The 20,464-nt window shown below is 41.8% G+C and overlaps 1 protein-coding gene across 3 annotated transcripts in view; it reads left to right on the top strand.

Annotated features, from left to right (window-relative positions):
- Positions 1 to 20,464, top strand: part of TDRD7 (tudor domain containing 7) — an 81,548-nt gene that overhangs the window by 4,392 nt on the left and 56,692 nt on the right. For all 3 annotated transcript variants that reach the window (XM_067553336.1, XM_067553337.1, XM_067553335.1), the window contains exons 2-4: positions 4,403 to 4,615; positions 10,397 to 10,538; positions 19,400 to 19,610. In XM_067553336.1, the coding sequence (XP_067409437.1) occupies positions 4,409 to 4,615; positions 10,397 to 10,538; positions 19,400 to 19,610 (560 nt within the window). In that variant the 5' untranslated portion in view covers positions 4,403 to 4,408. The remainder of the gene's footprint in view (positions 1 to 4,402; positions 4,616 to 10,396; positions 10,539 to 19,399; positions 19,611 to 20,464) is intronic.

Raw genomic sequence — 20,464 nt, 5'->3', positions numbered from 1 at the left:
CAGCTTATGCTTCCAAACAGCAGTTAGAGGAGTTCTTATTCATGTATGTCTGATTTTTGTTTTTTCAGTTCTACTGTATTCTTGTGGCAGTGAGTGGTGTTATGTAAACAGTAGCACCACTAACTACTCTCAGTAGCACAAACAGGTCAACTACAAAAGCAGTTAATAAGTCTATTTTACATGGTACAATGATTTTGGAAAAATGCTTTTTGAGCAACGAGCAGGAACTACAAAATGATGACACATTCTGTTTTTCGGAGGTGTCATTGTGGCTCCATTCTTAAATTAGTGGTCATTTGCACTCATTCTGTGTGTGAATAATATGGCATCCTCCCCAAACTTACAGCTGTTATCAAGTACAGAATGGATTGTATGAGAATGTCAAGCAATCTGAGTTAATTTCTTAGATGATAGGGCTGTAAATATTTTTTTATTCTTATTTATTCCTCTAGCAAACTCTTGAAGTTGATAGATAATTCCAAAATAAGGCTACGTTCAGACTTTAATAGTGATTTTTTTTTAGTTAACATTTGTAGTGATATGTTTCTATTTGTAACATTCGCTATCTCGACTTTGATGAAACATCAGATGACAAATGCCATATATGATATGATTAGGGTTCTGTTGATTTCTTCTATTTTAACTAATTTTTTTAGTATCATTCAAAATAAATGAATTTTTGAAGTTTAGTCTATTGGAATGTGAAGAAAAAAACAGGAGAAAAGTAATTGAAACTTTTCACAAATGTCTCATTGTTCATGGATCAACTGTGGAGCTGGAAATTTTTTTTCAAGATTCCCCCTTACCAATCATAGTTTCTCTCCCTCACCCCTTTTGTTGATTAACTATTAAAATGCTTTATAAAAACTAGGGATGTAAAAACTAGTTTAATTAAAAATCCATTTAAACGTTCAAAAAATAGAATGGTTAAATGCTGGCAGGGGATGGGGGGGAAGCCATGCTGGGCTTAGCTCCTCACTGCCAAGTGAGAGCTCTCTCTCCGCCACCTCCCAGTAGCTGGGCAGCTCTCGCTGGTGGGGAGCTGAGCCGAGCCCAGCTGCATCTCGTCCCCCATGGGCTCCATGCTTCCCTGCCAGCAAGAGCTGCCCAGCTGCTCTCGCAGGTGGGGAGCCAGCCCAGCTGAGGCTACTTCCCCCCCACTGGACTCCGTGCCACCCATCGCAGGTAGCCAAGCCCAGCTGCAGTTCACACCCCTCTCCCCCCGTTTTCAGGGAGCCAAGACCAGTTGCAGCTAGCCCTGGTGCTGGGCTCTGTTTCCCTGCCAGCAGGAACTGCCTAGCTGCTGCTCCCCTCCCTCCCAATTTAAAGGGTAATGAGCTGTTTAAACCATTTAAATAGCTGATAACCATTTAAATGGCAAACCTTTTACATCTCCAATCAAAACAGAACCAAGGAAATTAAATAGCAGCCTTAATGGGAATCTGATGAAGTTGTGCTAAGTGCAATTCAAGAGCATTGTTAAATTTGTTCTTAAATTTGTTTCTTAATACAAACTCCATAGTTTTAAAAGTTTGGAAGTTACAAATTGCAGATCCATAAATTCTGACTGACCTTGAGAATCAATTCATCCACACATCATTAAATGAAAAATTCTCAATAAGGAATATCCAAACAATCTTAATTCTCCTTGTGTAATAAAACTGTCATAGCTGGAAAGTCCAAACGAACTGTACCTATTCATCCCATGGCTTTCTCCCAAAACTGCATATGTCTTTAATACCTGCCTTTTTTTTTTTTCATATACACATTTTAAAAAGTTTGGCTTTCAATAAACTAAAAATGTAAGCCCATCTCCTCCATCTCTCCCCATGATCCTTCCATCCAGCTCTGTGAGTTAATTTTATGTATCTGTATTATGTGTAGGGGGAAGTAAGGACCGTGGTTCTACCTCTTCTGCGATTTGCCCATAGTGGTGATCACTTCCCCATGTTTCTCTAGCACCATCACAGTAGTACATGAGCACATTTTAATAACAATCCCTTAATTCTGAGCAAAATCATTTCATTTATCTGAATTAGACAAATAGCTTTCTAAATACAGCTATTGTACAAAAAGAAATTATGGCATATCATAAAAATGCATATTACGTTAAAACAAGAACAACCTATGTCGTAACCCATCAGATGCAGTAATATAAAATTAATATATATACATACACTGTTATCTAGACTTGTAGTGTTAAAAGGCCTGGTACCATTCCTGTGAAAATCTAACTGTTGACTTCAGTGGAAATGTGACTGGGTCATAAAATACTGAACTTTTCTGTTTAGTTGACTGTGTGAGCTGAGTGTTAAGGACTGTGTCAGATTGGTTATATAATCAAAGCTTGTGGTTCCCGTAGTGCTAAACTTTTGGTTTTAGCATGGATGTATTTAATGATCTTCAGAGCAGCAGTTAGCAACCTCAACTGTAACCTAATTTTGTGTGTGTATTTAATCAGGGTGTTAACTGAATGAGCCCTAATCAGATGTCATCGAAGTGATGTGTCAGAACCAAACAAGTACTCTGGGAAAACTCATGAAGTGCAGCCCAGACTGGTGAAGTGCTTGATAAATTTGGTCTTCATATAAACATCTCAGGGTTCTTGAAATGGAAGCTCAACAATCAGGGTGGGCAAAAGTGTCCCTTTTAGCTTCAGCATGGAAGTATAAAGATGGGTATATTGGTATAAGGAAAGGGGAAGAAAGTTCTCAGTATATGTCTACATGGCTGGCCTATGTCAGCTGACTTGGGCTTGTGGGGTTCAGAGTAAGGAGTTGTTTAACTGCAGTGTAGACACTCAGGCTGGAGCCAGTGCTCTGGACTCCCCTTTCCCCCCGAATGTCTACATCTCAGTTAAACAGCCCCTTAGCCGAAGCCCCTAGAGCTTGAGCTGACATAGGCTAGCTGCAGGTTTTTAATTGCGGTGTAGAGATACCTTTAGACTCCTAGTCTAAAGTCTGACAAGCCAAGCAGAGCTTCCATAGTTACTCAGACACCTTTTACATTTCTTAGACCCTTGTGTGGGTAACAAGCTTCTTTTGAGGAGCTGGGCAGCCTTGCTGATGTTTCACCAATCTGCCTGTTCATCAAGTTTGATGGTCTCTCATATAGGGGGACCATTCAATGCATGAGATACTCAACCTACAGTACTGTAAAAATGTGTAAGTGCTTCTTTATTCAACTATATATGAACAGAGTGGGAAACAGCTGGGGAGCAGAAAGCCTTAAATCTGAATGAATTTTCAAAAGCATCAAGACATTAGCTTCCAATTTTGGGGAAAAATCTTGATCAAATATTATAATGCCTTAATCATAATCCTATGGTTATTGCATGGGGTCAGTGCAGAACAGAGATAAGGTAGATGGGGTGCCCTAACTGTGCATTTCCCAATCTTAACATGTCTGGATTTCTTGTTTTTCTTAATTCTGAATTTCCTGTGTTTTTTATAAATGCTTGGGTTAAGGGATTATTTCATCCCTGTAATATATTTTTACCTTAAATTACTGTTATGTACTTTCAAACATAATTCCATTTTAACATAATTTTGTCTGGGAGTTGTACAAAATATCTCAGTATGCTTTTAAAACATTTTGTCTTCCAAAATATCATTTTTTTCCAAAGTGTGTGACATAAATAAAAGCCATGATGATGTAAAGCTTTATTGGGATTTGTTTGGAATGACCTGCAAAACTCACTTATGGCACAACTTTTCATAAGTGTTGTAGATGTTTTTTGAACTTGTCCAAGAAAATTCTGCACCATCAATAGTCTATAAAAGGCAATACTACTTCATATAATACACGACTTAGAGACATGACATAATTGAGGCTAGGAGCTTAGCAGAATTCAAAAAGGACTGATAGGGATAACTAATGTAACTCTGGGTATTTTTAAGATTTAAAAAAATTGTGTTTTTAGGAGTATAAATCCTCCAAGTTTTGGGTCCTAAGCCAACCTGTGAACTAAGGGAGGTTAGGAAGAAACTTTCCTTCTTGCAAGTTATTTCATAACTATCCTTGTACCTTTTTCTGAAGCAGCTGCTACTGGCCAGTGTCAGACAATTACTAGACTAGATGGACCCCTGACCTGATCCACTGATGGTGTTCATATGTTCTTGTTCTATAATTTAACACATCTATTTTGTTTCTCTGGCTACTTCTTTCATTAGTCTGTTATGGGGAAGCCACAACATGCTGATATTTGGTTTTGCTTCTATTTAGTCCTTTTACTGACATTTTAGTTTCTGATGTCAGGGTTTCCATCATTGGTCTTCTCTTTTCTTCACTCTTGTTAGCATACAAGATAAGTGAATCGGTGGGCAGGGAGAGTGGGATGAGTAACGGAGCAAGAAAGAATCCGTGAAACGTTCATTATGTATATGCTTATTTTTGGTTACAGATAAAGATGCTGGAAGCCGACCTAGTTGCAAAGATGCTTCGAGCTGTTCTCCAGTCCAATAAAAATGGAATACCCTTGTCACGGCTGCAGGGGGAATACAAATCCTTGACTGGGGACTGGATTCCTTTCAAACAGCTAGGACACTCTACACTGGATGGATATCTGAAGAGTGTCCCGGGAGTTGTCAGAATAGAAACTAATAAAATGGGCGAGGTAGGAAAAGTTTTATAATAGATGTGTAGCAATGTCTTGGGAATTGTAACAAACTGTATGATTTTGGGTGCTTTTCTCAAGTTGCTTATTAAACTGGATTTGGAATTCGTTTGTAAGGCTTGTGGGCTTCTGACTTTGCGCTGAGGTTTTTTAGGAAGATCTCACACTCTTGGTCCAGCAACAGTGTTTCCCACCAGTACTAGCAATGGTGCTAGCACCGCTGTTGTCATATTTTACTGTGTGGCCTAGTCTTGTTCTGAATGTGGTTAGAAAATATGGTGGTTGTAATAGTGCAGGAAATTGCCATATCTATCTTTAGGAGATCTTACTTCATTAAGCTTATTAGGTATCGTGGGCCAGGGACTGCATGGGAGAGGGGGACCATAGCTGTCCAGGATCTAAGAACAGTGGGATTGATTTAGGCAAATTCACTTAGGTTGTAACACTTCCAGAGAGGTGCCACCACCTGGAGAGGTTTGCGTATACTGATTCTGACTGGATTTTCCAGAGACCAGCAGACAAAGGAAGGACTTTTGGGTAAATAGCCTGAGCTTAAACTGACTCAGGGCCTTCCTTCTGATCCAGCAAATGGACACTATCTTCTGTCCAAAAGCGGTCCCAGTCCTTCCCGGCAGTGGTTGGAAGGTCTTTGACCTGCTGGGGCTCCATGGGTAATCTGGTAAGTTTTTTGGCCTGCAAATAGAAACATTTAAAACAATCAATGTTTTCTCTGGAATGCTTTTACCTTAAGAATACATGTGCTTCCTTAGAAAGAGCTATGTGGTAACTTATAACTGCTGGCAATTATACTGTTCAGAAGCCTTTGGAGCAGAAGCCAAGTGTAGCTACTGGCCTATTTATGCAGTCTGGCTTGCTGGGGATATCCCAATGTAGGGAGGGACTATGCAGCCTGGAATTCCTTTCTCCCCCCCCCCCCCCATTAACAGTGGGGGAGAGAAATAGGTCTCTACTTAAGAGTGGTGACAGCTGAGGATACAGGAACCTAGAATAGGAGACCTGGGTGGACCTTGAAGGGGAAATACAGGTGCAGTTGATCTGAACTGTGACTGTGGTAAATTGGGCCATTTCAAGGAAGTATTACTGAAATGACAGCTCTGGTTGGAAGACAGCAGCCTCATTCACTGAATAAGTCTGTGTTTCGTTGCTTCTCAAAGCATGAGTGTGGGGGGGGGGGAGGGGGGGAGAAATCTGGCTCTAGGGACTTCTGAAAGACCATAAGAATGGTCATGCTGGGTCAGACCAATGATCCATCTAGCCCAGTATACTGTCATCCGACAGTGGCCAGTGCCAGGTGCTTCAGAAAGAATTAATAGAACAGGTAATCATTCCTTTCCTAATGATTCCTAACATTCTGGTTGCTTTTTGGACTGCTGCTGCACACGGAGTGGATGTTTTCAGAGAACTATCCACAATGACTCCAAGATCTTTCTTGAGTGGTAACAACTAACTTAGACCCCATCATTTTATATGTATAGTTTGGATGATGTTTTCCAATGTGCATTACTTTGCATTTATCAACACTGAATTTCATCTGCTTTTTTGTTGCCCAGTCAGTTTTGTGAGATCCCTTTGTAACTATTCGCAGTCTGCATTGGACTTTACTATCTTGAGTAGTTTTGTATTTGCAAATTTCAATGTTTACCTCTTTTTTCAGATCACTTATGAATATGTTGAACAGTACTGGTCCCAGTAGAGACCCCTGGGGGCATCACTATTTACCTTTCTCCAGTCTGAAAACTGACCATTTATTCCTACCCTATCTTTTAACCAGTTACTGATCCAGGAGAGTACCTTCCCTCTTATCCCATGACCGCTTACTTCACTTAAGAACCTTTGGTAAGGGACCTTGTCCAAGGCTTTCTGAAAATCTAAGTACCCTATATCCACTGGGTCACCTTTTGTCCACTTGCTTGTTCACTCATTCAGAGAATTCTGGTAGGTTGGTGAGGCATGATTTCCCTTTACAAAAACCATGTTGACTCTTCTCCAACAAATCGTATTCCTCTGTCTGATAATTCTGTTCTTTACTATCATTTCAACCAATTTGCCTGTTATTGAAGTTAGTAATTGCCAGGATTGCCTCTGGAGCCTTTTTTAAAAAATTGGCATCACATTAGCTACCCTCCAGTCATCCTGGTACAGAAGCTGATTTAAATAAGTTACATACCACAGCTAGTAGTTCTGCAATTTCACCTTTTGAGTTCCTTCAGAACTCTTGGGTGAATACCATCTAGTCCTGGTGACTTATTACTGTTTAACTTATCCATTTGTTCTAAAACCTCCTCTAAAGACACCTCGATTTGAGACAGTTCCTCAGTTTTGTCACTTAAAAAGAATGGCTCAGGTTTGGGAATCTCCCTCACTTCCTCAGCTGTGAAGACCGATGCAAAGAATTCATTTAATTTCTCCACAATAGCCTTATCTTCCTTGAGTGCTCCTTTAGCATTTCGATCATCTAGTGACCACTCGATCATCCAGTGGTTGTTTAGTGGGCTTCCTGCTTCTGATGTACTTTAAAAATTTTTGCTGTTACTTTTTGTGTCTTTGGCTAACAGTTCTTCAAATTCTTTTTTGGCCTTCCTGATTATATTTTTACACTTCACTTGCCAGAATTGATGCTCTTTTCTATTTTCCTCAGTAGTATTTAACTTCCACTTTTTAAAAGATGCCTTTTTGCCTCTAACTGCTTCTTTTACTTTGTTTAGCCATGGTGGCACTTTTTTGGTCCTCTTACTATGTTTTTTTTTAATTTGGGGCATACATTTTAAAGTGAGCCTCTATTATGGTGTCTCTAAAAAGTTTCCATGCAGCTTGCAGGGATTTCACTTTTGGCACTGTACCTTTTAATTTCTGTTTAATATCTTCATTTTTGTGCAGTTCCTCTTTCTGAACTTTAATGCTACCATGAGGGGCTGCTTTGGTGTCTTCCCCTCTCCCCCCATGGATTATGTTATCGTCACTGTTACCAAGTGGTTCAGCTATATTCACCTCTTGGATGAGAGCCTGTGCTTCACTTAGGACTAAATCAAGAATTGCCTCTCCTCTTGTGGGTTCCAGGACTAGCTGCTCCAAGAAGCCATCATTTAAGGTGTCAAGAAACTTTACCTCTGCATCCTGTCCTGAGGTGACATGTACCCATTCAATATGGGGATAGTTGAAATCCCCCATTATTATTGAGGTTTTTTTATTTTTATAGCCTCTTTAGTCTCCCTGAGCATTTCAGTCACTATCGCCATCCTGGTCAGGAGGTCGGTAGTATATCCCTACTGCTATATTCTTCTTCAAGCATGGAATTACTGTCCATAGAGATTCTACGGTACTGTTTGTTTCATTTAAGATTTTAGTTCATTTGATTCTATGTTTCTTTCACATATAGTGCCACTCCCCCACCAGTACGACCTATTCTGTCCTTCTGATATATTTAAGAGCCTAGTATTTGTGTGTGCCATTGATTATCCTCATTCCACCAGTTTCTGTGATGCCTATTATATCACTATCTTCATTTAATATGAGGCAGTGAAGTTCACCTATCTTAGTATTTAGACTTCTGGCATGTGTGTATATATAGGCACTTAAAAAATTGTTGCTTTTTAGCTGTCTGCCATTATATGATGTAATTGAATGGGACCCTTTTCCATTTCATTCATTTTTTTAAAATCAGATCCTACATTCTTCTCCTCTTCCATCCTCTCCTCCTTACTAGGATATAGAGAATTTCCATTAATAGATCCTCTCCTAAGGGATGTCTCTGTCTGAACCACATGCTCCTCTGCACCTGTTAGCTTTCCCCCAGCCCTTAGTTTAAAAACTGCTCTATAACCTTTTTAATTTTACGTGCCAGCAATCTCATTCCATTTTGGTTTAGGTGGAGACCATCCTTCCTTCATAGACTCCCCCTTTCCCTAAAGGTTCCCCAGTTCCTAATAAATCTAAACCCCTCCTCCCTATACTAACGTCTCATCCATGCATTGAGACCCTGCAGTTCTGCCTAACTGGGTCTGTGTGTGGAACTAGAAGCATTTCAGAGAATGCTACCATGGAGGTCCTGGACTTCAATCTCTTACCTAGCAGCCTAAATTTGGCCTTCAGGACCTCTCTCCTACCCTTCCCTATGTGATTGGTACCTACATCTACCATGACCACCCACTTCTCCTCAGCATTACACATACATCTGTCTAGATGTCTTGAGATCTGCAAGCTTTGCACCTGGCAGGCCAGTCACCATGCAGTTCTCCCTGTCATCACAAACCCAGCTGTCTGTTTCTAATGATCAAATCCCCCCATTACTATTACCTGTCTCTTCCTAATAACTGGAGTTCCTTCCCTGGAGAGGTATCCTCCGTGTGAGAGGATACCATGACGTCATTTGGAAGGAGGGTCCCAACTAAGGGATTGTTTCCCTCCACTCCAGTTTGATATTCTCCTTCCCTGAGACTTTCCTCCTCCTCAACAGTACAGAGGCTGTCAGACCAGGGGTGAGACTGTTCTACTGTATTGCGAAAAGTCTCATCCGTGTGTATCTCTGTCTCCCTTAGTTCCTCCAGTTCAGCCATTGGTCTCCAACGCCCGCATGTGGTCTCTGAGGGCTGGGAGCTCCTTGCACAGAATGCACACATACACCTCCCGCCCATAGGGCAGGTAATCCTACGTGTTGCATTCAGTGCAATGAACTGGATGGCCCCCACTCTGATGCTCGACTTCAGCCTGCATTCTGTTTTTACTCCTGCAGCTCTTTCTTTTATTGTTTTGGTTTTTATTGGATGGAGGAAGAAGTCTTATTTCTATTTTACAGAATGTTAATGAAGTATATGTACTCTACCACTCCCCCCCCCCCCCCCCTTTAAACTCTCACTAAAACAACCCTGTTAGCTGCCTCTGGTCACTTAGGAGTGAGCTTTTTAAACCCTAGTTCTCCCTGAATAGCCCTGTCCCCTGGTTAAGGGTAACGGGTGCTAAAGGGCTTGTGGATCAAAGCCTCGTTAAGACAGTCTCAGCCTTGCCTAGCAGGCCAATAGGATCAGCACACTGTCCCCTAAGCAAACAGACCATACGGTATGCTTCAGTTGAGCAGCAAGCAACACACACACCCCAAGGGTCATGTAGTTGCTCCTCCTTCACCTGAAGAACTCCCTTTCAAAGCTCCCCTGTTTGCTAGCTCTCTAGTATAGCAATTTCTGTCTTAAGAGGGGATTTTGGTTCTTCATACTTATGACACATAACCAAATTGTGGTAGAAGTTTTACAGACCAATAGGATAATGTGTGTGAACAGAAAAGCATACAGTCTCAGTGCTTTTCCATGTTCTAGTCATTAGTTTCAGTTCTTGTCCAATTATTTAGGGGGTACATTTGCAGAGAGAGAATTTTGCTGCATGTCTTAAATCTGGCTACACTTATTTAGACTTGCCCTACTTTCCTTTGGTAGGGTATTCTGTAGTGTAGGCTCTACTTCCAGTCTTCCAGACTGCAACCCAGTCTGACCCTGTGCATTGCTAGCAGTGGTTTTCTGGTTTGTCAGAGTTCCCAAGGCAGGTCATGGAAGGAGAGGCGGTTCCAGGGAGGATGCGAGATCTAGTCAATATCTTAGGCATCAAAAGTCTAAACCGCTCACTGTAGTCTTTCTAGAAATGTTAGCATTTCCATGATTTAAAGGTAATAGAATTTAAGTAAATATAGGAAATATGTAATTTCTTTTATGGATTACGGAGAAGTGTGGACCTTATTGATTATCTCCCTGTGCCCATTTTCTCCCCATTGAGCAGATCACTTGCCATGCTGTTGCTTGTGCCGAGACTGTGCGAATTGCTCAACTGGTAGCTCGCCAGAGAAGTTCAAAAAGGAAAATGGGACGACAGGTGAACTGCCAGATGAGATTAAAGAACTCTGCTCCATTCACATTAGTTGGTAAGAATTCATAAGCTGGAAAATGGCTTTGTGACAAATACGGAGTTCAGTATCTTGTGGCAGACCTTTTCCCTTATAAATGTTCTGCTGATTCCAATGAATTGTGTATGCTGTTAAGCAAGTCACATTAGAAGAAAATGATGCTGAAATTTATATTTGTGTTTGGCAGTATTTTGAATAAATGTATGAAGAAGCTAATAGGAAAACAATGTTCTTGCTTACAAACGTGCTGAGATGTAACTGCAGCACATCCTGACGGGTAGCTGTCTTTGGGTATGTCTACATGGCAATAACCCGCAGCTAGCCCATGCCAGCTGATTCAAGCTTCAGGGCTGTTTTTATTGCAGTGTAGACTTCTGGGCTCCAGTCTGAGTCCAGGCTCTAAGACCCTGCGAGGGGGGAGCATCCAGAGCCGGGGCTGCAACCAAGATATCTGCACTGCAGTGGAACAGCCCCACGGTTCCAGCCCATTGAGCCGGAGTCAGCGGGTCACAGGCTTTTAATTACAGTGTAGCTATACCTTGTGTTGGACTTCAGAGTCGGTCAGTTCAGCCGGTGTGGGTCTGATAGTTGTTAAAAGATACTGGAGTTAGGGGTGAGAAGTATTGTATAGGGTGTCTCTTCTTGGACACAGGAGCAAAGCCCCACCCTTGAGTAGAGCAGCAGCCATTCTCATTGTTTTTGGACACAGATTGTCTCTCATCCCCCTGCTGCAGAGCTGCCATTGAGGGGTGCCCTCTATGAGAGTGGCTCTTTGATTCCCACCTGGGAAGGGAGAGGAAACAGGCTGTTAAACCAGCCCCCTCATTTTCCCCAATACCTTGAGCTGATCCCTCACTGCAAGATAAGGCTGGTGGTGAGAGGCAACCCTTTCTCCTAGTAAAAACAACCAGAGTCCTGTGCTACAGGACTCTGGTTGTTTTTGCTGTATACAGACTAACACAGCTACCCCTCTGGAACTTTCTCCTAGCAGCGAATCAAAGGCTATGCAAGCAGACGAGACTGAGGATGATACTGCCTGCAGGAGCAGGTGCTCAAGGCTTCATACTAAACAAAAACTGTAAAACAAATTTAGTAATGTAGTAGCCCTCTGAGCATGTTTTCATTATATGTCAAAATAGAGTAATATTGCTTATGTGGTAGGATTGAAACCAGAGATCCATTGTAGTTGATCCACCTACAAGTAGCATTAAGAGTTTTTACAAGATTTGTTAGGGTACTTGGGGAAAAAATACTCTAGCATGAAACTTGATATAAAAAGCTATCACAATTGTTATTTAAAAACAAAAAATCCCTCCTACTTAACTGCTACACTCAAATTCCTTGCATGTTATGATTTTCTTCAGAGCACCACCATTTTTGTGACCAATCAGCCTGCTTAGTAGAAGAGGGTAATAATATGGATCTTGAAGTGCATTTATCAGAACCTAATCTGGTATTTTCTTAATTCATGAGAAATGAAGTGCTGTTGCATGCTTCTAAATTTTCCCTGGTGGTTGATGTTCAGTGCTGTCTACTGAGAACACTTTGTGTATCTTATTTTGTCTAACATAATGCTCTAGGTGACTTAACCTAATAAAATTAGCCTTATTTGATTTACCCCCCCCCCCCCCATGATAAAACATTCCAAAGTGATGCAATAAAGCAAGCCCATTAAATAATGACAGCTATAAATTCACATCAGAACTCCAATATAACCCACTGTAGGAAAGGGTCATTTTCTATGTGCTGGGGCTGTCACGTTTTTATTAAAAAACAAAAACAAAAAAAATCTGTTAGAATAATACTTTCCAAAATGAAATAGTCAAAAATGCCAGCGCTAACATCACCCCAGAAGTTCCGTTCTGCCACTGGACAAATGCATTATAATAGTCCTGAATTCTATAAATACAGTCCCCAGAGGACTCTTGCCGCATTCAAGCTCTTGCACAAAATACATTAGCAATGAGGTAATGGCTAAGGTTAAGATTCTGTCGTGGGTATTTTTAGTAAGTCAGGGACAGGTTCCGGGCAATAAACAAACATTCATGGTAGCCTGCAACCTATCTCTGAGTTTCTTAAAAATACCCTGGGAGGGTGGGGGGAGGGGCCAGACAGAGCTCTGCCGGGCCTTGCAGCTGGTCCAGCCCTTCTGCTGCTCCTCTGGTGGGCCCGGGCTGACCAAAGAAGAAGTCACGGAGGTCCCTGAAAGTTATGGAATCTGTGACAGAATTGTATCCATGGTAATGGCACAAGGAGGAGCCCTGTCCTATTGAGCTCACACCTTAAGCATTGATTGAGACTGGGCTGCTTCAGATCACTTCCAAATGAGAAGAATCTATAGTGCTTGGGTTTTTTCTTATAGTAATCCTTAGAGAATTTCACTAAAAAATTCAGGCTTGCTTCTGACAGACCCAGTAATTGCATCATTTCTTTTAAGTGCAGTTCTACCCTGGAAGTTGTCTCAATGACTTTCATATTAAAGCTGGTCAGTTTACAAGTAAAAACATTTTTTCCCCACCTCTGCCAAATGTCAGCCCCTCAGACTAACTCTGGATCAGAAGTTGTTCTGGTTTCTTTTTTCTCATATCCCTAGTAAAAAAGCTTGGTAGGCCAAATAAGGCCTGTAGGTGCATCTGGGCAACCCCATTGCCTTGTGGGTTTGCACAGATAGGTTGGAATTTAGAGACAAATCTTGCACAAAAAGGAATGGCAGGGCTAATGGGAATTCTGAAATAGTGAAATCTTGTGACAAAAATTAGGCTCCTAAACAAGGAGCTTGCTTGATTTTGAAAGTGCTGAACACCCAACAGTTCCCATGACCTCTTCAGTGGAAGCTGCTTGGTACTTGGCATTTCTGAAAATCAGAGCGCTTTAAACACTTAGACTCTTAAATCCTTCTTTAGGCACCCATTTATGAAAGTCTTGGCCATGGAGAACACACTTTCCAAACTAGGGCAATAGGGAGTAAGGAATCCTCTTGTGGTTAAGGTAAAGAACTGGGAGAAGATTGAGTTCCATCTGCTGTAGACTGTATATGACCATTGCCAAGTCATGTAATCCCTCTCTGCCTTAGTTTTTCCCATCTGTAAAAGGGGTGGGGGGGTACTACATTTCTAGCTCAAAGGTTTTGAGGTTTAATTTAATCAATGCATGAGGTAGGCTAAAGGAGTAACTCAAGCACATTGTCCAATCTCAGTGTAGCATTAATATAGAGAACAGTATCCTGTGTATTATTCTTCCCAATTACCTCTACCTCAGAAGTATCTCAAACAGTGAAATTGAATGACACTAGCAACAATTATGTCTTTCTTTTAAGCAGTAGATAGAAGAAAACAAAAACAGGAAGACAAAGAAGCAGATAGATGGGAAGGAGGGGAGGCTGCAAGATACTGAGGGAAAAAGTGAGAAGCTACATGAGTGATCCAGTGTCATGTTAGTTTGTAACATGAGATTCTCTGAAGATACCATCTCTGCAGGGTTCTTGCTTCTGACTGCCAGCTATCCTACCTCTAAGGTTTTTGATCCTTCAAAATGGCAGTAAAAAGTTAGACCATGAATCAGGCTCCCCTACCAGCTTTCATGTGACCAAGTAGAAATATTGTGTCAATGTTCCTGTTAGCTGTTTCTTGACCACAGTCATGGAAGAAGAAATTAGCTGGAGACTGTTCTTTGTTGTCCATTGCTTCAAATCTTCACCTCTTTATTGCTGTATCCTTCTTTCTGGTCATTATTACAGTTTGGTAGGCACTTCCGTGCTGCTAAGCTCAGCACTAGTTCTGTGTATAGTAATCTGGTGACTCCTTCAGTGCACGTGGTACCCCTTTTCTTTTTATTTGGGGAGGAAGGGAGTCTGCTCAGCAGCCTCAAATCTTGTCCATGTGGTGGAATGCACTGAAGACCTGAAAACCATGTTTATTGCATTGTGAGAGTCAGAGGAGACTGCGACATCTCGGGGAGCCGGATGGGCTTGCAGATGCCACACTGAGAAGTGAAGAAATAAAAAGTTTATTTGAAGCATTCCACCAAAACCTGTAAATTAAGCATGAGATTTGGCTTAAAGCTGAAGACTGAATTGGCCAGAACAGTTGAGCACTAGAATTTGGTGCCCTGTACTAGTAAAGCTATGCATTCCACCAAGCATTGGTTCCCTGATGGTACAACCAGTTTTGAGCACAGACCATGATTACAAGTGCCAGCTCATCAAATGAGGCAGTCTCTCCACACAAGTGGGCAAGGCAAAACCTAACTGGTTTAAGACTCAGCTTGAGAAGCTTGTGGAGGACATGATGTGATGAGACTGCCTACAATGGTATATGGCCCATGTGCTACTGCTAGTAGCAAACCAAAGGCTGAAGATGGGGCACTAGAGGGGAACGGCTCTAAGTTACTACAGTGAATATCCCAGGTGTCTGGCTAGTAGGTCTAACTGATCACATATATGGGGTCAGGAAGGAATTTCCCCCCAGGTCAGACTGGCAGAGCCCCTAGGTGTTTTTCACCCTCCTCTGCAGTATGGGGTGCAGGTCGCTTGCTGGTTGAACTAGAATAAGGGCTGATCTACACTGCCGGGGCAGTCGACCGAAGATAGCTTGCGTAGCTCCCATCTGTGCACTTACATTCACGTGGTTCCAAACCTGTGGCCCACCGGGTCTTTCAAAGTGGCCTGCCATTCCCCTCCCCCTGGCTGCAGAAAGGAGTTGCTCCTTAAGGACCCCGGTGGAACGCATTGCCAGTGGGGTAAAAGACTGGTGCAGGCGCCTTGCTGCAGACAAGGGGACGGGAGATCAGCGCTCCCTTCCCCATGGCTGTAGCAGGGAGCACGGCAAAGCATTCCGCCTGGGTCCATAGGTGCCTGGGTCCCTGGCGGAGCCAGAGGGAGGGGAGCACTGATCTCCTGTCCCACTAGCTGCAGAAAGGAGCCACTGCCTAGAGATGCAGGTGAAGTATGTGAGGCTACAGGACGTGTGCAGTTTCTTGCTGCAGCCAGGGGGACAGGAGATCTGAACTCCTTCCCTCTGGCTGCAGTGGGGGTGGGTGGCAGAGCAGCCAGGACCCACCATGCTTGAGAAGAGGCAGGACTCTAAAAATCAGTGCCTTACGGTTTGGCCTGCACTTAGCAGGCCACCCACTGTGACTTAGCTGCCCGGCCATGTGCTTCAGTGTGTAGTGACAACCATTCAGCTACGCTAATGCTCTGTCTGTGAGCGTGACATACTGTGAGTAATTTGTAGGTGTAAAATAGCGAATGTAAAAATGAACATAGTGGCATCAAACTGTTGACTTTAAATATGTAGAGATTTGTAGTCCTCTATGGTGTATACGTCAATACATTTTTTTTAAATGAGTTGATAGGCTGGTGGCCATTCAGGTTTGTAAAAATATTTGTGGCTCTTGAGTCAAAATGGTTGGGAACGACTGCCCTAAATAGTGGATTCTCTGTAACTTGACGTATTTCAATCATGACTGGAGGACTTAAGTCAGCCAGCCAGAGGTGATAGGTCTATTACAGGAGTGAATGGGTGACCCGTGGCCTGCAACTTGCAGGAGATCAGACTTGATGATCAAGATGGTCCCTTTTGCTCTTGAAGGCCTAGGCCTGGCCTGCACTGCCATCGACAGGAGATATGCAAGCTTCATAATGTAGCTTACATATCTCTTGTGGACTTGCTTCTGTTGCTGGCGTCTCCACGGCACTTCGTCAATGGGAGATGCCCTCCGGTTGACGCAGCCGTATTCCCCCCCCCCCCCCCCCCAAGGGGTGGGTGGATTTGACCAGGGAGTACTTCCAGGATCGACTGAGTGGGCTGTGGAGACCTGCTCAATCGATCCCACTGCATTGATCCACGCAGCCCCGGCAGTGTTAACGTATCCTGAGTCAAGGTACCAAAGAAAGGGTAGGATAGCTTTTTTCACTTTTCTCTTGGGATATTCCTGAAGCTGTGCACTCTCAATAGGTGAGAACCCTTCATAGGAGTGTCTTTAGAGTCGGGAGCATTGTTTGCCTTGTAACTCTGCTTCTCTGAAGATACCACCTTGCAGGATGCTCACTTGCCTGAACATATTCCAACAGTTTGGAGCTTTTTCTTATCTGAGGCCCAACTTTTGATCTTGTATTAACGAACTTGAGTTGCTTAGAGAGCTTTCCTTCCAGCCAATGGAAGGAACAGACTGGGATGTTCAGAAGGGGCCTGGTGTATGCAAAACCTTAAGAGTTGAGGGAGTTCTGGCAGCCTTATGCCAAGGAGCTGTCACTCCTGCGAGCTGATAGATCTAGAGAAACCGAATCACCAGGTAAACGATGTTCATTGAGGAGGCCTCGGCCCATACCCGCTCCTTGGCCGTGTGAGATCAGAATGTTCTAGAGCAGCGTCCGTTGGGCCACACGTTCTCCCCCTCCCCCCCGCTGCCCCTCCCCCACTCATCCTGCAGGGTTCTGAGGGTACAAAGGTGGGAGTGGCCCCAACTGCTCTGCAGTTTCTTTACCACTGACCGGCCCATGCAGTGAGCTTGGAGCACAGCCCTCTGCAATTTCCTTGTTTTTTTCTTACCCCTTGTGGGGTATCTTTGTTGTTAACTAGTCAGTTTTTAAAATAAAAAAGGACAAGGTGTGTTTGGTGCCTATGCTGCTTGAGGAGCATCTAGATCTGCAAAGATCAAGAGAGAATGCTTCAAATTTATTAACGGTGATTGGGAGGTTCTTCAGGCATGAGGAGATCTCCTTGCCAAAGTGACTCTCTCCCCAGTGTAAGTGGACTCAGGGTCCTTGGTTTGACTGACACAGTACACTGCTTTGGCCGAGCTGACTTCTCGCTCACTTCATGAACCTTTTAAACAAGGAACTGTAGTTTTGAGAAACTTTTCAAGTCTCTGGTGACTACACACCAGCTGCTTCAAGTTGGATGTCTGATTATTCACTGAAACTACCTTACTGTTCACTAGTATTCACCTACATTACAGGATAGTTACGTATGTAGTTACTTAGAAGCTTCCTCCTCATCTTTTCTCAACAGCCTTACAATTCTGAATTCCAGTCTCTAAGAGCATTAAAGGATTGTTTCCTACCTATTAAATGGTACTTTTTTACTTTTTACCAGTCAAGGAGACAGATTATATTAGTGGTAGATGTACTTTGGCCCTGGAGTTTGTAGAAGAGAGGATAAATGTTTAAACTGATGCAGGAGCACCAGTGATTAGAGGTGCTGCAGATGGAAAAGCTTTTTGTCAGTCTCTTGCCAGCAGGGCAAATGCTTCAGTTCTTGATTAGTGACCTGGAAATACACAGAAGCAATTTTACAGGAAGAAAATGTTTCTTGCTATGGTATTAAATGATCTTTAAGCTATTGGATTTTACCTGAGATAAGCTAATTTATTTGTGTACTGGTATGTGTCAGCTGAACCAACTTTTAACCTTTGACTACCTCAGAATTCACTACTACTCACCTTTCCCGAAAGCACTTATAGGTGGGATAAAAATGATAGGTAGGGGAGAGACATCTGCTAATGATAAAAGCAAGGCAGGTTAAATCTGTGGTAGCAACCAACAGTTGCACTTGTGAATTTAGTATTTGCCATTCTGCAGCTGCATAAATATGATTAGGTTCATGCTGTAAAGGAATTCATCTACAAAGCTTTTGCTACCCATAGACTAGTGGCACTTGGTATATGTATCATTTCTCATCTAGATGAGAGAGCTGAGATGATGATAATGCAATAATTGGATTTTGAATAACGTTCTTTGACCATACTTAAATTTTGATGATAGCAGCAATATAATAAAAATAAACTTTAAGATATTACTTAAAAATATATTGTAGCACGGCGGCTTAAGCATTCTATAGCTCTATCCTTAGGAAATAGTAGCTTATCGATATATTTGACTTTGTAACTTTGCAGCTACCACTACAGCCTAAAGGTATTTTGTCATTAAAAGCTTGCTTTCAGTTATTAAAATTGGTGCAAAAAGATGCAAGTATATAAAGGAGATCTCATTTTTATACATAGTAAAATCAGTCTTGCAGCCTATACAATTTGAATATTTTTGCTCCCATACAATATACAAATTACTTTAAGCACATTTCTTTAAGGTACATACTTTCTTGAGATTCTAACATATTGTGGGTTACTGTATATCTTAACTGATGTTGGAATTAATGTTACATTTCTACCATATTTGTTCAGACAGCTTGACTGTACTGCAGTAGAATAACATTTAGAAATATTTTGGGATTATTAGCCCAAAAAGCTGACAAAGGTGCAGAATAAGGAGTGAATGTTTAAGAACTTCCAGTCAGCAAAAATTGCATGCTATATAGGTAGCATGAAATCTTAAATTTTTTTAGAAGAGAGAACCCTTTTTAACAAGAACACAAAGATTCTTGAAGCCAGCAGTTACATATCTGCTGGGAGAATGGTCTGCTAAAACCTGCTGCTATTGAATCCACAGCCATGCTGGCTGTAATGATATATACAGTAGCCCACATTTGAGAACCTTTTTCACAAAAATTTTAGCCTGGAATTGTCTTCTATTTTGACCAAGAGACTGCACACCATTTATTGCCCTATAAATGTGCCTAATTAATCTTGCTTTGCTTTTGGATGAGGAATATCCGTTATGGTGGTTTTGTTGGATCTTGACTTTGCTGTCTTCAACATAAACTGATGCCTCAAAGATTGTGCCTAGGAACGAACGTTTTAGATATGAGTTTTAAAAAGTTTATAAAAAATAAGCATTAACCTCAGTTTCTCTAGGGATATATTTTAACCCGTTGTTAAAGAATATACTTGGGTGAAGGAATTTTTTACATTGAGATTGTAATAGCCTGTTTTGGTTTTTTTATATATATAGGCATATTTTATATAAATTTATATATATTTTATAGGAAAGCCAAAAGCAACTTTGAGACCGCCAGGATTAATGGCTACAACAGAAGGCAGCAGAAGGGCTACACCCCCCTTGCCAAAAAGCAAAGGAAGTTGTTATGGAATTGTGAAACCCATCATGGAAACTGCTCCATATGCTTCATCCCCAGCACCTGGAAGTGGAATATCCAAAGAAGGTCTATTGCAGAGACATGTCACAGTGATCAACAGGTTAGTGTGTATAGTGTAATGGTTATAAAATGTGCTGGACCAAAAACAATTTTGATAGACTGAAAGTCCTGAATTATCTTAATATATCATGCTTTGTTACAGAAATTAATTATAGCTTGAAGGAGTGTTGCTTGAAATTGCCAAATAATATCCCCCAAACACTTTAAGACATTTGTGACAGGATACATCAAAATCTTGAGCACAACTCAATTGCCTGAAAAAGCTATTTAAAAAAAGTTATGAAGACTGTCAGTCATCTACCACAAGCAAAAAAGTAAATATCAGAAACAGTCCATTTCATCTCTAAGTGGCATTTGTAATGGTATTGCAGGGAAATCCATGGATATCTTGTACTGCAAGTAGCGCACATGATTGAGTTGAAGGTGGTCTCGTAAAGGGGCATTACATAGAGTAGAAATCTCCATTCCATTCTGGTGAGAGAGTGAAAGTGACTGTAAAAAGAAAATGACATGCAGTTCTTTGTTTAGGATCTCTGTGACTAGCAGTTCAAATTTCAGTTTACAAGAGAGGATGCCATCTTGCTATCTTCCAGCCTTGCAAAGAGAGTTTGGGATGAGAACTTGGCTTGACTGTTCTGATTTAAGCATAACTGGATGTAAAAGATTCTGCGGTAGGAACATATTTAACAATGCTGTTAATGTGTGAGCCAAAAAGGACTCTTGCAAAGCCAGAATGTGCAGTACTATGAAGAATAAAGTTTTATTGTTTAAAAAGAAAGCAGAGGTTGCCAGGATTACATACAGGGCACAGATTTGTTTAACAATATTTAGTGATTGTGACAGATTCCCCGGTGTGCAGCCTGGACTATGGGACTGCTGAGCCCTCCAAATCCA

Source organism: Emydura macquarii, unplaced genomic scaffold (assembly GCF_026122565.2).
Source record: "Emydura macquarii macquarii isolate MOO-44397 ecotype Brisbane River unplaced genomic scaffold, CSIRO-AGI_Emac_v2 contig_1451, whole genome shotgun sequence".
In the NCBI taxonomy this organism is placed as follows: Eukaryota; Metazoa; Chordata; order Testudines; family Chelidae; genus Emydura; species Emydura macquarii.
The sequence above is the reverse complement of the archived record's forward strand: the minus strand, read 5'-3'. Positions and strand labels throughout refer to the sequence as shown.